General features: G+C 34.3%; 2 protein-coding genes and 1 pseudogene across 2 annotated transcripts; all 3 read right to left on the bottom strand.

The window, feature by feature from the left end:
* Positions 1–8,634: 8,634 nt before the first annotated feature.
* On the bottom strand, positions 8,635–9,445 carry LOC143540565 (flowering-promoting factor 1-like protein 3). The gene has a single exon (XM_077033590.1). The coding sequence runs from the start codon at positions 9,112–9,114 to the stop codon at positions 8,782–8,784; it is 333 nt and encodes a 110-aa protein (XP_076889705.1). The 5' UTR covers positions 9,115–9,445; the 3' UTR covers positions 8,635–8,781.
* A 4,161-nt stretch (positions 9,446–13,606) lies between these two features.
* Positions 13,607–14,199, bottom strand: LOC143540553 (flowering-promoting factor 1-like; annotated as a pseudogene).
* Positions 14,200–18,126: 3,927 nt separating this feature from the next.
* Positions 18,127–18,561, bottom strand: LOC143540545 (flowering-promoting factor 1-like protein 3). Its single transcript, XM_077033575.1, has one exon. The coding sequence runs from the start codon at positions 18,514–18,516 to the stop codon at positions 18,184–18,186; it is 333 nt and encodes a 110-aa protein (XP_076889690.1). The 5' UTR covers positions 18,517–18,561; the 3' UTR covers positions 18,127–18,183.
* Positions 18,562–19,821: the final 1,260 nt, after the last annotated feature.

The following is a 19,821-nucleotide window of genomic DNA, read 5'->3' as shown; positions in this document are numbered from 1 at the left end:
AGTCTTAAGTAAAGTTTTATGTCTTCTTCCATCCGATCTGACTTAATAGCAGATATCTTTCCCACAAATCTTGGTTAAAGTGCTTAATGATATTAATTCTGAAAGCTTGTTACGAAATTAGTATAAGAAGTTAAGAACCATAATTATTTAACTACAAATACTACACTTGTTGATTGTATTGTTTCCATAAACTTTTTATTCAAAGTGATATGGTATGACGAATCTTTGAAATAAAATAATGGAAGCATTTGACACATTCTTTGGACATAAAGTATGAAATATTCTCACGGATTAGATTACTTGTACGTGATCAACTTGTCTTTTTGTCTACTTAGAATCACATGGTCATAAATTTCTTTTTAGGTTCTTTGGATGGGATTGATCCTTCTTTTCCAAGTGCTTGCACTTTATTCGCTAATTAGGTAATAATTAATTTACGTAATCTCCATCCAATTCCTTGCATCTAGGAAAGAAGTCAAGTGACTTACACACGAACTTAATTGATTCGTAAATATCCATATTTAAAGATAACTAAAAGTTAAGGATATAACATAAGCATGTTTAAAAGGTCACATGTAATAACGTCTATTTAAACGTTACGATAGGATGTGGGTAATTTGATTTACAACTATTTACTGACTTACACATAACACCAACAAAGAGTGATAAATTTTCCGATAGATACTTATTGGTAAACTCTTTGCCAACGAAGTACTATATGAGCAATTCCATTCCAGTCGTAGTCTCAATCCCATATTCAATGAAAGTCTCCGCCGTGTCTGACCCCCTCAATCTTTCTATCCGGAGTGAGTCAGGCGGCTAAGCCTTTCATCCTGATAAAAGAAAGAGTTTTCCCACCCTCCAAGTATCCATAAATGGAATCGGTTTGAGTGAATTACTTACCGCAGTCAAAGCCAATAGGGAAAGTCAGGTCAAGAGAGAGTCTCTTTCCGATTAGTGCATCTCGCACTTCCAAATCATTCCGAGTTAGAAAAAGTCAGTTCCTTCCCTCCCTTTTACTTTTTCTAGGGTAAAGTCCTCTTAAATGGATTACTAGTTCCTTCCTTCCCAATCAATGCTAACTCTATCTTTCCATTACGAACGACACGCTTCGCCTGCTCCCTCCCCGTGTCCACTAGCGCTCCTGTCCAGAGCGAAGAGAAGGCGAAACGCCGCCGAAGCAACATAAGCAGGCTTCTCTTGCTACGTAACAATAGAAGACTAATATAAAATGCCTGCTTGATCCCTAATTTCACATGATGATACCCATGAGTACAAACATTTCGTCCTCCTATCATATAGTAATTAATTCACTTAATAATATGAATGCTTGTCACCTTAACTCTTATGCTTAAGCTTGCCCACCCTAAATGAGGTTTGTTATGAAAGAAAGATCATATGCTTGAGTTGTTCAAACGAATGCAAATGATATGTTGCATAAATAGACTTCCCTCGGGTACCATCGCAAAATTAGTTAAGGGCGACCATCGATGTGTTAAACGTCACAGCCATTGTGTATTCTGAGACGTGCATTCCTCGCCGGCAACAATTATAAATCTTTGATGTCACCATTATGAATATGCATGCATTTATATAATTATATCTATATATATACCAAATCTTCATGTGTCTCTAAAAGACCCAACTAGTGGTTTAGAATCAAGCTTGTTCGGCAGAGAATGCATTTGTATAGGGAACACAGATTAAGAAACACGTATACACACAATCCAATTAACATCTATATGTGGGACTAAATCGACTACGTATTGGAGAGCCGAAAAAGCAGAGAACCGGTTCCACCATAACTAGGAGATAGCCGAATTACCTACAGGAGTCAGGATAGACGGCTCCGTTCCGGCTCTTATGTGTTGGACTTAATTGGATAGAACAACACGAACAACACCGATATTTTGTGAGAACTCCTCAAGTCTCTTTCAATATTATTAAGAACGAAAACCACACAAATGCAATGACCCTAAACCATCTATTTATACTAAAATTATGACTTGCTCATCAAGAAACCTAATTAGACTTAAACTAGGAAACCAAATAAATTAATAATAATAACCAAAACTTATTCTTAATTTAATAAACTAAATCGACTCAAACTCAAACTCTTTAAACTTTAAACCTTTATCAAGATTAATCCTTCATTCATCCCCTTAATCTTGATATGGACTAGTTACTCATCAAAATAGTGTTGGATGCAAATCTTCACTTCTTCTTTTGGTTTTGGCCTGGGGCACTCATATACAAAATGACCATACTCAAGGCAATTATAGCATCTGATATGAGCTTTACCTCTACCCATACCTTTTTCCTTTTGATTTTCACTGGGTTGGAACCGACCACCTCTACCTTGTCCAACGTCACTGATATACATAAAATTATACATCTTTTCGGCATCAAATAATCTCTAAAAACTGCAATTTCTATCAAATAACATAGCATAAAAGACTACTTATCATAATAAAATGTAATTTCAGGTGAAACCAAGCCCCAAACGAAGAAACAAGCGAAAAGATGAAGAAAAACTGAAGAAAAACAAAGAAACACGCCCCCATGCTTCTGAACACCAGAAAAGACAAAAATCTACAAGAAAAGACAAAAACTGGGAATAAAAGCATGGGACCGTGCCTCTCAACCACGGGGCCGTGGTCACCTTTCAGAAAAGACAAAATGAAATTGGCACATGTCATAAAAATGCACGGGGCCGTGGTGAGTCATCATGTAAGATCTGACAACATGCAACTGGGACAGTAGACACGAGACCGTGCTTAATAAAGCACGGGGCCGTGCTTCCAGCTCCAGACAGCCTATAAATAGAGGTTCTTGGTGTCATTTGAGAAGTGTGCATTGAAAAGAATTCTATTCGGTTTTCTCTTATAAAAACACACACTAAAACTCACATAGAAGATTTAGGGAATAGTTTGAAGCCTTGGAGGTCATCACCATCAACCATCATCATCATCATTAAGAAGGAAGATTCATCTACATTTGGTTAGATTGTTCCAAGTTTAATCATGTATTTGTTATCATCATTCATCTTAATGTTTATCATCATGCTCATTATGAGCTAAACTCCCTTTACCATCTAAAATCTATGAAGAAGCTTTGTTTTATTTGATAATTATACAAAACATGTGGTGTAGTCTAGTAAAGTACATGGTTATATTACAATTATCTTTTGATTAGAAATGTTTCACCATCTTAAATCACTAATTCAAAGTTGGTGGTTGTCAATTCTATTGGCAATCGTTCATGATCGATTCATATTCTTGAAAGATAGAAATACTTTGATACATTATCGAAACAAGGATCCTTATATTATACTTAGAAATGATGAGATATAAGTTATGATGTATTTCTCTAAGTCTTGGTAATCCGAAAATGGCTTTACGTGGGATATCATGCTAGTTAAAGAAATCATATGTTAATGGAATGTGTAATTATAACCTACATAAATCAACCAAGGGGAGGTTGTGTGACTAAACTACAACCACCCGAAGTTGTTAGAATTGGTATTTGAGAAATCGAAGTCAATCATAATCTTTCTACTTTACGAAACTACTTGCCAACTTAAATTGACATCATTGAGGGGACATGACATTAGGAAAGGGTAGACTTTAAAATGCGCATGTTACCTCCTTAGTGCCAAAGATGCTCACTTAAGGCTTAAGGAGCTATCTATCATATATTGCCATGACAAGTTTACCACATGTTTGAATATTATTATCAATGCTAAAATGGAGTGGATTCTTGATCTTAGATGGTAACCTTCGCATAATTCAACAACTCGTTTAGAATCTCTCGTCTTGGTCACCTATATATATATTATATATAAGTGTTTATATTTTATAAAAAGTTCAAAAATTAACCCCAAAATGATTAAAACCTCCGATTAAAGTAAAACAACGATTTATCATTAGAAACATTTGTGTCCACGGATCGATACTTGGTTCTTCTAAATACTATTCTACATATACGATAGGTACACTTGCCTATTTTGTGTGTGTTTAGTCTTTGTAGAAATCACTTTTATAAATTTAAAACACGATCTTGTGCAAAAAAAGCTAAAAAACATTCAATCTATTAATATTTAACCGCAACGCACAGCACACCATCAGCCACGTCCTCTACCTCGGCCACGTCCATGGTCACTTTTCCCTCGTCCACAACATTCACAAACATCCTTTTCTTTCTTCGAACTTTCTTGTCCATCAGTTTTAGTTAGCAACAACTTACTTTGTCCGCTATCACCCGTCTCATCTTGCTCTCTGATTCGTTCCTCATAGGCCTTCAACCCTCCTATTGCTTCTTCGAATGGCATGGTATCAAGATCTGAATACTTCTCAATAGAAGCAACAATATGAAAATACTTCTTTGGCACCGAATATAACAGCTTTCACACTAACACTTCATATTCGAGATGAACCAAGACTAGTATATCTTGAAACAGATTCGGCTAACTTTCCAGCAGACTCTTCAATCGTATTTGTCTCCTTCATTCGGAGTTGCTCAAATTCTCTTCTTAAACTTGCTAAATGTGCCCTTTGGACCTGTCAGCCCCAAGAAACCTTACACATAAAGCTTCACATATGTCTTTCTCACTTCGGTTCCTAGCAACTTGAAGGAGTATATCCTATGATAAAGCTTGACAGAGAAATGCTCTTGCAATCTTGTTCTTTTTTCAACAACGGCCCCACCGAGTACCGGCTTAATTGTCTCCCACAACCCTTGTGCATCCATAACTGACTCCATTAGAATCGTCCAACTGTTGTAGTTTGGTGTTGTCAACCTTTGTACTTGAAATGAGGTGTTGTTTTTTTCTCAAACCGGGAGATTCCTTGCATTGTTTGGATTATCACCCATTCTTCAAATCTTTTTAACGTCACACATGCCGTCCTCTTTTCTCTCTCACATAGATAAGATCACAGCGAATCACACAGATTTACGCTGCATCTTCTTTCAACGAATCACATAGATTAACGTCGCGTCTTCTTCTTTCAACGAATCACACAGATTGACGTTGAGTTTTCTTCTCGATCGTTTACACATATATGCGTCTTCATATTCTTCTTGATTGTTCAAACAAATACAATCGTCTTCTTCACTGTTTGATTGCTACACTATTGCAATCCGTCTTCTCAGGTGGGTTTGATCTTCTTTCTTACTACTCTCTAATCTTTTGATTTGATATTTAATTTAGCAATCTGCTTGCTTGCTTCAATTATTATCCACTTTAACAGCTTGATTTTATCTTTCTTTTGTTTCTTCGATGACAGCCTTTGACTTTTGAGTTTGTTGCTATAATTTCCTTCCACCAAAAAAGTTAAAGAAAATCACCTAGCTTTGTTTCTCTACTTCTTCGATTGATTCCAAACCACCGCCTCAACTGAATTGGTTCCTAGTATGGTTTCCTTACGCCTACTTGCTCGATCAACAATCTTCTTTTGACCTGCTCTGATATCAATTGTTGGACTTAATTGGATCTAGCAACACGAACAACACTGATATTTTGTGATAACTACTCACGACTCTTTCAATATTATTAAGAACGAACACCACATAAATACAATGACCTTAAACCATATATTTATACTAACTACTATGACTTGCTCATCAAGAAACCTAATTAGACTCAAACTAGGAAACCAAATAAATTAATAATAATAACCAAAACTTATTCCTAATTTAATAAACTAAACCGACTCAGACTCAAACTCAAATTCTTTAAACTTTAAACCTTTATCAAGATTAATTCTTCATTATGTAGCTTTGCTATGCAATATTCGGCTAACTTGTAACCGGATGATGCCGTGTGTATTGGATGATACAATATTTGGCTATGCAATATTCGGCTAACCCGAATTGAAGTTGCTCGATTGAAGTGGGTAAAATTGTTCCAATACAGTTGATTACATGAATTTGTGAAATATGATGTTAGAAATCTTATACGTATATGTTGAAGTTGTGTTTAGACGTGATAGAACTAGATGATCTGGTTGCTATTAGACTGTTAATTATAATTGTTTTTATTGAATTATTTAAACAAGGTACAAACGTGCATAAAGAAAGCCACGGAAAAACAAAAGAACTACACATATACCCAGTAAAAGTTACTGTAGAATTGCTACAGTATGCGCCGTCCATTTCCTTTTATATATAGGTTAATTTTAGAGTAATATGATTCTTATAATAACATTCTTATAATATTGCTATTAATTATAATGTGACTAGGCCAATTATGAGATGTTGGTGAAGTGGTGTTGGTGTTATATGTGACATATGTTTGATTTTTTCTTTCGTTATTTAGCCTCAGCGGTATCAGGTGAAGATGGGAGATTAGGTGAGAAGATGATGTTCACTAGTTGTATCCTTAGAGTGAACGAGTTGTACCTCGCCGCACTGTCGTGCATTCGGGCGAGTGTTCACGGGTGTTGGCCGTAGATGAGGGTTTTGCAGGGGACGAAAGACGAGTGTATTTAGATGTGACAAATTTAGCCGGTTGCCCATTTAAAAGATTAATTCGTGGGCTGTTGATAATAATAATAATAATAATAATAATAATAATAATAATAATGTGACTTGACAAAACCCGACTTGAAAACTTGGCACCATATGGTTATAAGAGCATCCACAACAATAAACTTATACAAACTGTCACATTATCGCTACATATTATTCCAAATTCCATAAAACCCTTATTTTCTTCCACAAAAACAAACCTCTGCAAACCAACATATCATCACCTACTGCTTCATATTTAATCAATTTAAAATACTTTTACAACATACCCACAAGCCACGACGCACCACTCCCGTTTTTTTATTTTTACTATATTTTAGATCTGAACCATGTTCTAAGAGCATTCCCTTCTATTTAAACACAATCTGTCACTTCTCGATGGAGATTCAAATTGATGAATGTAAACAGTGGCTGACGAACAAAAATTGATCTCCCCATAAATCGAATCGTAGTGGAGACGGTGCAGTTACCGCAACCAATCAAAGATGAACGCTCTGAAACTTCAATCGATTACATCTGAAACCATGGTAGTTGATATGTTGATCAATTATTCATGCATGTAATAGACAATATGAATATTATGATAAAACTATGACTAAAACATACATGTCATAGCAGAAAGAGAGAGAAGTCACGTCTGATGAGAATGATTCAGACGACATGATAGTCAGCTTTGTCGAGTTCCTGTTTAGGATGTATATTAGTGATGGAGATTAGGGTTTTTGAGAAACTAAATAATATATATATATATGTATGTATATATATATAGAGAGAGAGAGAGGGTGGCGAATTTGTTGTTAGATTTAGGTTCATGTCTTGTGATGTTAATTAGCTTCTCCATATATTTATATACACTCCAATTACCTAGCTAATAATAATGTATAATTAATTAATTTTGATCTATTATTATATAAAAGATAATGATGGTCACATCTTAATCTTAAATATATATAAATGAAACATTTAAAAGTCATCTGGTTGTTCCATAAATTTTCTCAAGTCATTAGATTGATTTATTTGTAAATAGAGACTTCTCATACATTTGACCGAATTTAGGGGTATGGGTCTCACCAAACCCAGATATCCTTTAAACGGGTTATAACATCTCATTATATTAAAAATCAAGCTTACCAAATATTTGATATAAAAACATATTAAATATGGGTATACTAAAAATTAATATCCAGTTTTCTTTTAAAAAATATTTTTTTATTTAGGAAACAAATTTATAGTAAAAAAATCAGCGGACCATTGGTCTCACCAAACCCAGATAGCTTTTAAGCGAGTTATAACATCTCATTTATTTGTGAAATCCTTTCATCATTAAACTCTAAGTATATTATTAGCTTCATTACAATAAATAAAATTAAAATCCAAAAAATATATAAATATTATAAACGAAAAAAAACAACCCCATAATACGGGGATAAAAACTAGTGTGTGTATGTATACACTTACATGATATAGATTTTGGTGAGGTTTCGTCGATCGATTGCAAGAAATTAAGAATGTTTCTTATTTAGTAGATCTAAAGGGCCCACATCTACTCGTTTATCTCACGTCTGCAGACCAGACTTGTGAGCCACAACGATAACGTCCGCCGGATCTTCGTCCACCCCTTGTCACATGTATTCGGACCTCAGGCAACCCACCCTGTTCCGTTATGGATGCTCTAAATGCCATGCATGGCTTTCTATGTTACCTTTTGTTCGTAACACGTGTGCCTTCTTTGCGGAACAACATTACTTGTCAATCTCTTATTGAGTCTTTTTGTATATATTTCTAATAAAAAACGCATCTGACTATTTAAAAGGAACTTTGGTCAACTTGTTTTGGAGTTTTTCTCTTGCAGTCACACGCAACTTGAATTTTCATTACACAAAATACTAAATATAAGATGTACAGATACATGAACATCAAACAAGTACCTTAAGCTACATGAAACTACTTCTTAATCCCAGCCTAAAATACTAAAAAAAAAAAAATCAATTTCAGCTCCACTAAAATACTAAATAATTACTTGGATATTATGAAGAACCCATGATAAAACATGGACCAACTTTGTGGTACATATACTAATTTCACCTACTCGTACCCATCCGAAAACAAATTAACACACAAACAAGCTGCAAATCACTAACTTCGATTTGAACTATTAAGTCACCCAGAAAACACACCATAAATGCTAGTTTATGATTTATATATACGGCCAGCCACCCAGCCAACCGTAGCTGGATATGAATGGCTAATTCACTAATTGAGGTACATATCTCTTACTTCAAACATGTTGCGGTTCTTGACGACTATATCATACATATGCATCGATTTGAGCTTGTTGAAGTCTCTAGGGAGAGAAATGAGATGCGTAGTCAATCTTTTGTGAAACTGCAACAAGTCAGGATCATCATAATACCTTTCCCATCCGAACGATGACAAGATTCTTTCCAGTATATCGTATGAAGTAATGACTTCGTCCGAGGGTACATGAACGAGGACCTTACGTCGGGTTGAACCCTGATAGGAATCACTTCCAGGGTTTCCCACTAGTCGAAGCACACCGTTATTGAATACCCAAACACCAGACATCTTTAAATATTTGCGGTTAGTTAGTGGTTTTTGTTTTGGTTGTGTGATCTCGGAGAAAATGAATATGAATGTTTGGAGATGGGGTTGGAGGTTTATATAAGGGTTTTAAGGTGGAGAATATTTACATTTTATTACTTAATTAAATATCACTCACATATTATACATCAAAGTGTATATATGTTGGGGCCAATAAAAAGGTAAGAATGAGTGTTTAGGGCATCACTTGCCCACGTGTTAATGTTTGGGAATGGGACATTTTGGATGTTGGAGAATCTAAAGTCTTTGTCCATCCCGTTAACTAGAAACCCCATTAAACATAAAGGGAATTTTTAGAGGACATTGGTCGAGTGGTTTCTGGAGCAACCCAAATCAGTAGGCATCTTGTTACTAGATGTTGATTGATATCAATTACATGCATGCACAAACTCCGAGTTAGTTGATTTGTAATTAACTTTTCTGTTTTCATAGCGTATAAAACTACCTTAATACCTACCTGAGTGAGTCTTTTCGAGACAGGATGTCAACCTTCATTTCATGCCGATTTTGACGTTCTAGACATTGCTTATCTAGAAGCACAATCAAAAAGAAAACCCAAAACTGTAAAAAACCATTTTGAGTCAGTCCCAAGCCTAATCACCTCTTCATGCATGTCATTGGGCTCGAAGGCTAGTTACAGTTTGTAATAAACTTTATTGCAAACGTGTTCAATATGCATTTTTTTAATCAAAAAATTTAGTGAAAACAAGCTGATTGATTTAAAGTTGCGGAAATTAAATGAAGTGTTTTAGGAGATTTCAGATTGTTTTAAGAACATTATTTTTTTTAAATATATATGTAGTACTGTAGTAATTTATGAAAATATATATACAAAATATGCTAGCTAATTGATCTAAGAAAAATTCCCTAAATGATCCTATAGAAGAGAGAGAAAAAAAAGATCCTATTTAAGTCAAGATTCTCAAAACAATCGCAAAAATATGTACGGAGGCGACAACTTGTACTAATAAACGACGAGATTTTTTAACCAATCAAAATCTGACACGTGTAAAGGTTATGACAAACTAGAAGAGATTTTTAAAAATCTCGTCTAGTCTGACCATATTTTTAACTTAATTAACTTTTTAAAAAACCGTCTCTCCAGACGGTTTTTTTATGTTTCTCGTCTGGTCCGTTCAAATTATTATTATCCCTGCTTTCTTCCACATCTTCATCTTCTTCATCTCCAAAATCTCCAATCTCACCACACCAAAATAGTCCAACATGAAATCTTTGAAAGCAAAACTTTAAAAAGTCAAGACAATAAGGCCTCTTGTAAACTGTCACACATAAGCAAATACTAATTAAATTAGTTATCAATAATAGCCTAAACTGTAATACTACATCTAATAATATTTAAGTTAACTGACCAAGAAAGTTGCCGTATGAGAAATCAGGTCGGCGGTTTCTAGGAATGGTTTCGGGTCGGCTACATTGTGCTCGGTGAACAATGATTCCTCGGAGTGGAATCACCCTCCGTGTTTCAAGTTGGATTATTTTGGTGTTTCAAGTTGGATTATTTTGGTGTGGTGAAACTGGGGATTTTGGAGATGATAATGAAAATGAAGATGAAGAAGATGAAGATGTGGAAGAAGGTAGGGATAATAATAATTTGAACGCACCAGACGAGAAACATAAAAAAACCGTCTGGAGAGACGGTTTTTTAAAAAGTTAATTAAGTTAAAAATATGGTCGGACCAGACAAGATTTTTAAAAATCTCGTCTGGTGTGTCATAACCTTTACACGTGTCAGATTTTGATTGGTTAAAAAATCTCGTCGTTTATTTTTTCAAGTTGTCGCCTCAGTACATTTTTTTTGGATTGTTTTAGGAATCTTGACTTAAATAGAATCTTTTTTTTTTCTCTCTCTCTTCTTTAGGATCATTTAGGGAATTTTCCCTTGATCTAATCCAAATATCTACTTGTGTCATCTTAAAAGTCATTAAGAGGCTACCTTATAATGGTTCATAACCTCTTAATAGTTAAGAGGCAACCTTAAGTCTGAATGCTAGTAATAATTTAGACTTAAGACTGCTTCTTAATCATTAAGAGACAATGACCATTAAAAGACAACCAAACAGCCCATAAAACCTATGAGACCCATCTTGCCACCAAAAATATTATTCGACACAAACATAACACGAAATAGACAGTTTATTAAACATATGTTTGATTAAGATTGGAGTATCTTTTCTTTTATGTTCTCTTTTCTTAGTTATTAATTTGTTAAAAAGGAACAGGGCATCTGAGCAACTAGGACTCGCACCTCTTGTTATCAACATCAACCTCACGATTGGCATGACAATCACATGGGTGCAAGCAATCCTGTTTTATATTATTAAAAAGTGGTCTAAAAGGAGTGCCAAATTATGGTATTTCAGAATTGTTACAAATCCTTTTCTTTCTTTCAAGTGGTATAGCAGCATGCAGAAAGTTGAGTGATCATGCTTAGATGGATTGAACCTCTACTTAACGTCAAGATGCCCAAGAATCAACCATGGTCCAGTTGATATGACCATTACCAATAGAACGTTTCACACTATGAGCCAAGCACATGCAACCCATAACTATAGGAATGGGTTGCACGTTTAGGAATGAAATATCCGTATGCACGTTTATGAATGGTCACAAAATGTTTAAATACAAAGCTCAGGCTAATGTAACAAACTCAGCTACAACTGTTACTAACTCATACTTAATGGAAACTTAACCAAAAAATGAATATGCTAACGATAGGAGCAACGAAAGTTAAAGATAACAGCACTATTGACAGAAAAATCATGTGTCTAGCTCGTTTGTTCAAACAAATGCAAAGAGAATGCTGCGTGAATAAACTTTCCTTCAACTGTACAAGAACCAAACTTAACCGAATGAGCTATTGTTCCTATTCGTTGGTTAAGTTTTTATCAGACAAACAGACAGTTCACGAATGCCTAACGACTAAAAATTATGTTCATGTTCTTTCTTTAAGGAAATGATATGGTTTGTGTGCGTTTGTGTTCATTCATTAACTTTTAAACGAACACAAATTACAAACTCAAGCGAACATAATAAATTATCACAAACAAACTTAACCAAACATAAACAACCATGAACGTAAACAAACACACATAAAAAAAATATACAAGGGACCATATATTATTTTGAAAAAAAAACAACATTGTTAATTCCAAACAATATTAGACTTAACCACTCAAAAGATTGGTCAAGGTTAACATAAAAATACTTGACATAATAATCGTAACCAGCTCTTTGAACTCTTCACTCTTCAGAGAATGAGAGGAAAGGAAATCGTTAAGTGAAATTAGAAGAGGTTGTTTGGTAGTCTCTTAACAAATCTATTAAACCTCTAAGTAGAGTGTGTTTGATTATATCTCTTGATGACTAATGAAACATCTCAATAATTAAGTTTTAAAAACATGTCAATTGATTTAGGGGCTATGCTCAATTAGCCAGACCTCTTATTGATTTAACATAAGATTGTCAAACAACCTCTTAGTGAGTTTAGTAAGATAATAAAGGTTAAAAAATATGAAAAGATTAAATGTTTACATAATAATTTATCAAATATAAAACATCTTCAGTGAATGCACATAAACAAATGAACACGAACGTACGTAGAAGAACATATATAAACGATCGTAAATGAACACAATACTGAACGTATATGAACAAAAATGAATTGAACAAACGTAAGTTATGTACATGTTCGTTCATTTAATAAATTAAACATAATTAATTTCTTGTTCGTGTTTGTTAATGATTAAACGAAATGAACGTAAACAAACCTTCAACTGAAATGACACTTCTTTCTTTTCTCATTTATCTTTCTCTATTTCTCATCAGCAGTATTATGATTTTCTATTTGTTTCTCATTTTCCTTACACATGAAATATAACATATTACACTTATTTTAAAAAAAATATTAATTAATTCTAAAATTACAGTTTTATAAATAAAAGTGATAGTCAATCATAACTTAAAAAAATTAAGTGTATGTATTATATTTATTTTGAAAAAGGTCTTCAGTTTTTCCTTTTCCGTTTTAGGCCACCAAATGTTTGGACCGGCCCTGCGTTATGTCCCAATGACTTTCATTGGAAAACTTTGGCATCACCAATATATATGTTTAGGCACTTATGTTTATATCTTTATATCTATATATATCATATGATCTGCATTTGTTTTTATACTGAAAAGAAAGAAAAAATGAAAAAAAAAGATATAATATATACAAACTCGTATTCACACCAAACTTAATTTCACATTACACAAAATACAAAGATTGACAAATACATGAACATCAAAAAGCCTTAAGCTACATATTAAATTAGCATCTTAATCCATTAATTTTTGTTCTTTTAATATAAATAAAGAACCCATAATAAAGCATGGACTAACCTTATCACAGAAACTAAGGTACATACTAATTTCACTTACTCGTACTCATAAAAAAGGAAACAAACTAAGAAAAGACCGACTTCAATATGAATAAGTCAACTTGAAAGTACAATATAAATGCTAGTTATGATGCAAACGAAAATATCTTGCCAGCCACTCAACCAACCATAGCCGGATATGAATGACTAGTTAACTAACTAATTAAGGTACATATCTCTAACATCAAACATGTTGCGGTTCTTGACAACTATATCATACATATGCATCGATTTGAGCTTGTTGAAGTCTTTAGGGAGAGAATCAGAGAAATGAGATGCGTAGTCAATCTTTTGTGAAACTGCAACAAATCAGGATCATCATAGTACCTTTCCCATCCGAACGATGACAAGATTCTTTCCAGTACATCATATGAAGTAACAACTTCGTCTGAGGGTACATGAACTAGTACCTTACGCCGGGTTGAACCATGAAACGAATCACTTCCAGGGTTCCCCACTAGTCGAAGCACACCGTTATTGAATACCCAAACACCAGACATCTTGAAATCGTCACTAGCTAGGTTGAGTTTTATTTATTTATATTTATGAGCTTGGAGAAAGTGAATATGAATGTATGAAGATGGGGTTGGAGGTTTATATAAGAGTTCCACCCTCCCCCCCCCCCCCCCCACCCCCACCCTAGGGTGATGAATCTTTACATATACTTATCGCTCTCATTATATTTCACATCAAAGTGTAAGTTGGGCCGTTAAAGAGCAAAGAATGTGCATTAGGTCATCACTTGCCCATGTGTTAAGGTGTGGGGGAGGGGACATTTTGGTTTGAGGAGAATCTAAAATCTTTTTCTATCCAACTAGTAATTACCCCCCACAAACACAAAGGGAATATTAACAAGAGATTGGTCTAATGGTTTCTCCAACAACCAAAGCTTGGTCCATGCATTGATGGTATTCAAAAACATTATCTATAACTTTGCGGTGATCAGTACGTACGTAATTAAGGAAATGCATTATATATCAAGTAACCAATAACACTTCCATACTCAACCAATAGCTCTACATCATTGTCATTCAACTAGTAGGATGATTCGAGGGATTTTCTTCCTTGAATTTCAAGTGTTCAAACTTTGTTATGTTATAACCTTCTGAGTTTCATATTCAAACATTTCGGTTTAGATGAGCTATATTGGAGTTTTTTTTTTATCTATGATTCCTTGGTTCCCCACTTTCTTTTATATGTAAAAATGTAAAACAAGTAAGTTACATGACTTACATCTAAAAATATTAATGATTTTTTTACAAAAGTTGACTTTTAACATAGGTGTAAACATCGTTTACATTACGCAAACATTTCCAAACTTTTACTATTCACGTTATAATGTAAACGTATGTTACACTACACAACCTCGATCGACGAAAAAAAGTGTAGATATCTTAATAATAATATTTTTTTTATATTTTAAATATTGTTAAGTGGAGTATTTCAAAGTCTCACGACTCAAAGCTTTTCTAATGTTCTAAATACATTCTAACCATATTTGATTAAGATTGTTAGGTCACCTTTTCGTTTAATTCTGTTTCGTGTTTGTTTAAAAGTTAAGCTTAGGATTATGATGTTAGAACAACTACTAGGACTTGAACCTGGCCATTGGCATGACGGTCACATGCATGTGTGCAGTGCACATGTGTTAATCATGCTTTATATATTCTTATTTCTTAAAATTAAAAGTGGTTCAAAAAGGGTGTCAGATTACGAATTTCTGATTGTTAGAAATCTTTATCTTCTTAATTTCTGGTGGCAAATTAGCATGCTGAGATGTATTTGAACCTCAACCTCACGTCCAGATGCCCAAGAATATTATGGTCCAATGTTAATTTGATACCATGAGCAGCATGCAACCCATAATTGTAGGGATGGATTGCAATGCCAGTGAAAATGAAAGAACCTCTATGCTTGGGCAGAATTGAGGGTCTCATGAATTTTTTTTGTATATAGTGTCAAAGCCATGCAAAAGAAGAATAAAATTAAGAAACATTTTTTTTATTTAAGGAACTTTTAATTCTTTAAACGGTATATAAACAAACAGTTAAACCCATCTAAATCATGCTACTCGCTTACCCGCTTAAACCTATTAGTCTATTACTCACTAATAGCAACCAATAATCATCTAAATAAAACCAATTTTTAAGCTCATGCCTATTTTAATCTATAGACTTGTCATACCCTATTTCCCACCATATATATACTCATCTTTTATCACATCCACCATCTCTACTACCCTCAAGAGCTTAGGTAGTTGTTGGAGGGTACCGAAGATGGTGGGTGGCCGGGACTAAAAAGGATCATGGAAGAAGATGAAGTATGATGGGGAATATGTTAAAAGTTGTTAATGATGTCGTTACCCTTATGTGCCTTTCAGATTTTCTTACGTATCGAAAAAAGATAATAAGATTATGGCAAAAGGACAAGTTTGTTTATAAGTTAATACATAAAGAACATCCATTTTAAATAAGTTAACAAAATATCGATGTTTGTAATTTGATGTAAACATAAAGGACGAAAAGTAAAATTCACTCTAATTTTTTTCTTCAATAATTATCATGTCATGTACACTAGAAATTAACCATATATGTCATGGAAAATTTTACGATAGGACATGTATTAGGGGAAAAGGACACTCATGTGTATTACATATGCATTGATCAATCTTATATTGACATCTCATTTCTACCTTAATTACTCACAAACCATAAAATTACTGGCAACACCTACCCACAAATACCTTAGAATTTTTTTAATTCATTTTAATTCTGCAATTGTCAACAATAAAACAATTTTATGTGACAAGCCTTTGCCATAGATTGAAATCATGCACCTTACCCACGTAGGATGGGACCCACGTAGGATGGGATAGTAGAGTAATATTACCATATGGTTTAAAAGTCATATACCCTACTCATCTAGATATCCGGTCCTCTCTTATGAATACTACATTTATGATTTGAGATTTATTAGTAGTTGGCAAATTAATTGGTTAATACTAAATATCGATCTTTGTGCCATTATTTTCTATGGACACATATCATTAATTTTTCCACAAGCTTTAATATTGTGAGAATCAACTATATATCTTTTGTTACTAAAATTTTTATTAATGTTATAAATAACAATGGGGTACTTATAGATCCAAACGTTCTCGTACTCAAATCAAAATAATGTTCAGGGCCTTTAGCTCGTCTTTCTTGGGTATACACACAAGGATTGAATCTATGTCAAGAACACAAACAAAATAATGCACACACATTATTACAAAGTAAAACTTGTTTTTGTTTTTTTTTTTTTTTGAACGATAACTTTCGCAGTTAAGATATATCACACTCCTCGGTTCAACAGGAGGAGGAGCCTCGCCACCCCACTCGGGCCAGACTATGTTTTTGTTATACTTGAAAAAAGTAACTCAAAAACCCTATAATACAATAACTCTAATAAATTAAACCCTACTTTGTTGTAATCTTTATGGAGAAACCCAACTTGGTAAGCTAGTAAACTAATTAACCCTAGTTATATTCATATAATGGGCCACCACCCCCATCTTTAAAGATTGGGCTACGTCATCGGGCTAGACTAGAAATTACGGGCCTTCTTCATATACACTACAAAATCAACATCATGATCTTATAATTTTCTTTTTCCATTATTAACCTTTTTTTTATATTCACTTATGACAATAATTCGATCATTACTTATCCTGAGAGAATGAAATCAATCACAACTCTCACTTTCAACGGCAACCATCACAAAAGTTAGGAGCGGCAATTATGGCATTTTAGTTGCTAATTAAAAAGTACTCTAGCCAGAAAACGTTGATGCCACTAATATGTATATAGAATATCGGCATGTGTGTTACTATATATATATAAAGGCGCAAAAAAACCTGAAAAGGGCATAATATATATCACACACTGTCGAAGCACGAAATGAATCTAACCTGATCCATGACGATGTTTCCACGGATTTTCGAGATGAACGAACCACATCTTGATCTTCTTCTTCTGCGACAGCGCCGGTAACCTGCAATGTTGAAACCTGCAATGGTTTCGGGGGTGTGGAGGCGACTGCTAAGATATCCTGAGGATTTCTTGTTTACAGACACAAAAATTGATGGTGGCTCTTATTGAGCATCACCCCCTAACAAGGAGGTGGAGACCTCCTTATATAGAGAGCCTCATGGCCACCATCATGATACCCTAATGGGCCTAGCCCAGTTAGGGTTACCTCCACAAAACCCCCTCAGCCCAATAACATTGTATTAGTCCATGTAATAAAATAAGCCAAACATAATAGATTTAGGGTCGTAGAACCGGGTTTTAGTACCATACCCCTACACACACAAACTTGATTTTACATTACACAAAATACCAATAAAAGATAATTTACAGATCCATGAACACCAAACAACCCTTGAGCTACATGATATTAGCTTCTTAAACATTATATATGATCTAACCCATAAAGTGATAAAACTTGGACTATTTAACTTTGTCCTAAAAACAAAGTGCATACTTTTTCATGTAAGACATGTAGTATTATAAGCCACTAAACCAACCTTAGCCGGATATGAATGGCTTGTTAGCTAGTTAACGTACATATCTCTAACTTCAAACACGTTGCGGTTCTTGACGACTATATCATACATATGCATCGATTTGAGCTTGTTGAAGTCTTTAGGGAGAGAAATGAGATGCGTAGTCAATCTTTTGTGAAACTGCAACATATCAGGATCATCATAGTACATTTCCCATCCGAATGATGACAAGATTCCTTCTAGTACATCGTAAGAAGTAACGACTTCGTTCGAGGATACATGAACCAGGACCTTACGTCGGGCCAAACCCTGGAAGGAATCACTTCCCGGGTTTCCCACTAGTCGAAGCACGCCATTATTGAACACCCAAACACCAGACATGTCTTTTAATTATTAGCTAATTTGCTAATGAGAGTATCAAGTGTTGGTTTTAGGACCCTTGCTGAGAACTTGAGAAGAATATATATGAATGTCTAGAGATGAGGGTGGAGGTTTATATAAGGGTTTTCTAGCCACCTAGGATGAAGAATATATACATACACATATCTCTCTACATGATCAAATAACACATAAAGTATGTGTTGGGTCCATTAAAGGACAGAGAAGAAAGTACTTGTATGTTTAAGGCATCACTTGCCCACGTGTTAATGTGTGGGGGAGGGGAAATTTTGGACCGATGAGAATCTAAAGTCTTTTTCTGTCCCACAAACACAAAAGGAAGGATCTCCAGCAGAGCTTGGTCGAGCGGTTTGTGGGCCAACAAAAGTACGTTTATCCCATTATTTTAAGTGTATAATAAAAAGGATATTGGATTTTAATGATCTTTGATCTATTGACCGATATTAATCCTAACTTAAAAAATTTCATATATTAATCCTAACTTCATTCTATTGGTTTTCACTGAGCATTTTCTTAACGAGAACTAACCCAGTTAGTTTTAGAGCAAAATATATTATTTCTCCAAGTTGAGAGATACAAATGAAAAATGTAATTTAACTTAAAAACTCACCACAACTACTGACACTGACGTTGCCACCACCGCGACAGCCGCCATCACCACCGCCACCACCTCCGTCTGTTTGAAAATTTATATAATTATTGTTGCCGGCCAAAAGACCAAAGTTTGGATTATAAAAATCAAATATCCCATTTTCAAACCCTTCCTTCATAAACGGTGGTGGTGGCGGTGGTAGTGGTGGCAGCGGTGGTGGTGGTGATGTCAGAAGCGGCAGTTGCAGTGATGGACTATTTACATTTTTCATTTGTTTCTCTTAACTTGAAGAAATGACATATTTTGCTTTAAAATTAACTGGGTTAGTTCATATTAACAAAAGGCTCAGTGGATATCAACAAAGTGAAAGTTAAGATTAATGTAGTAAATATCTTAACTTGAATTAATATCGGCCAATAAGCTAAAATTTAAAATATTAAAATCCAATATCACAAATAAAAAAAGCTCTTGGTATTTGAAGGGAATCAGTTTTGATCATAGGGACCGAAATTAATTGAGATGGGATTTAAAATGGTATTATATTAAAATATATAACATTTATTTATCTGTATAAAAAGTAAAAATGTTCAAGGTTATTTATGCAATTATACTCACTACGTTTTGGTGTTTGTGGAAGGCACATAATAAGTGAGTCTTTAATTAAAAAGCTTCCTAGTTGGGGAGGATAATTAAAT

Source organism: Bidens hawaiensis, unplaced genomic scaffold, assembly GCF_021521415.1.
Source record: "Bidens hawaiensis isolate Kalapana, Puna unplaced genomic scaffold, B.hawaiensis_p1.1 tig00000820_1, whole genome shotgun sequence".
Lineage (NCBI taxonomy): Eukaryota > Viridiplantae > Streptophyta > Magnoliopsida > Asterales > Asteraceae > Bidens > Bidens hawaiensis.
Note: the sequence above shows the minus strand (reverse complement) of the source record. Positions and strands in the feature narration are given on the sequence as shown.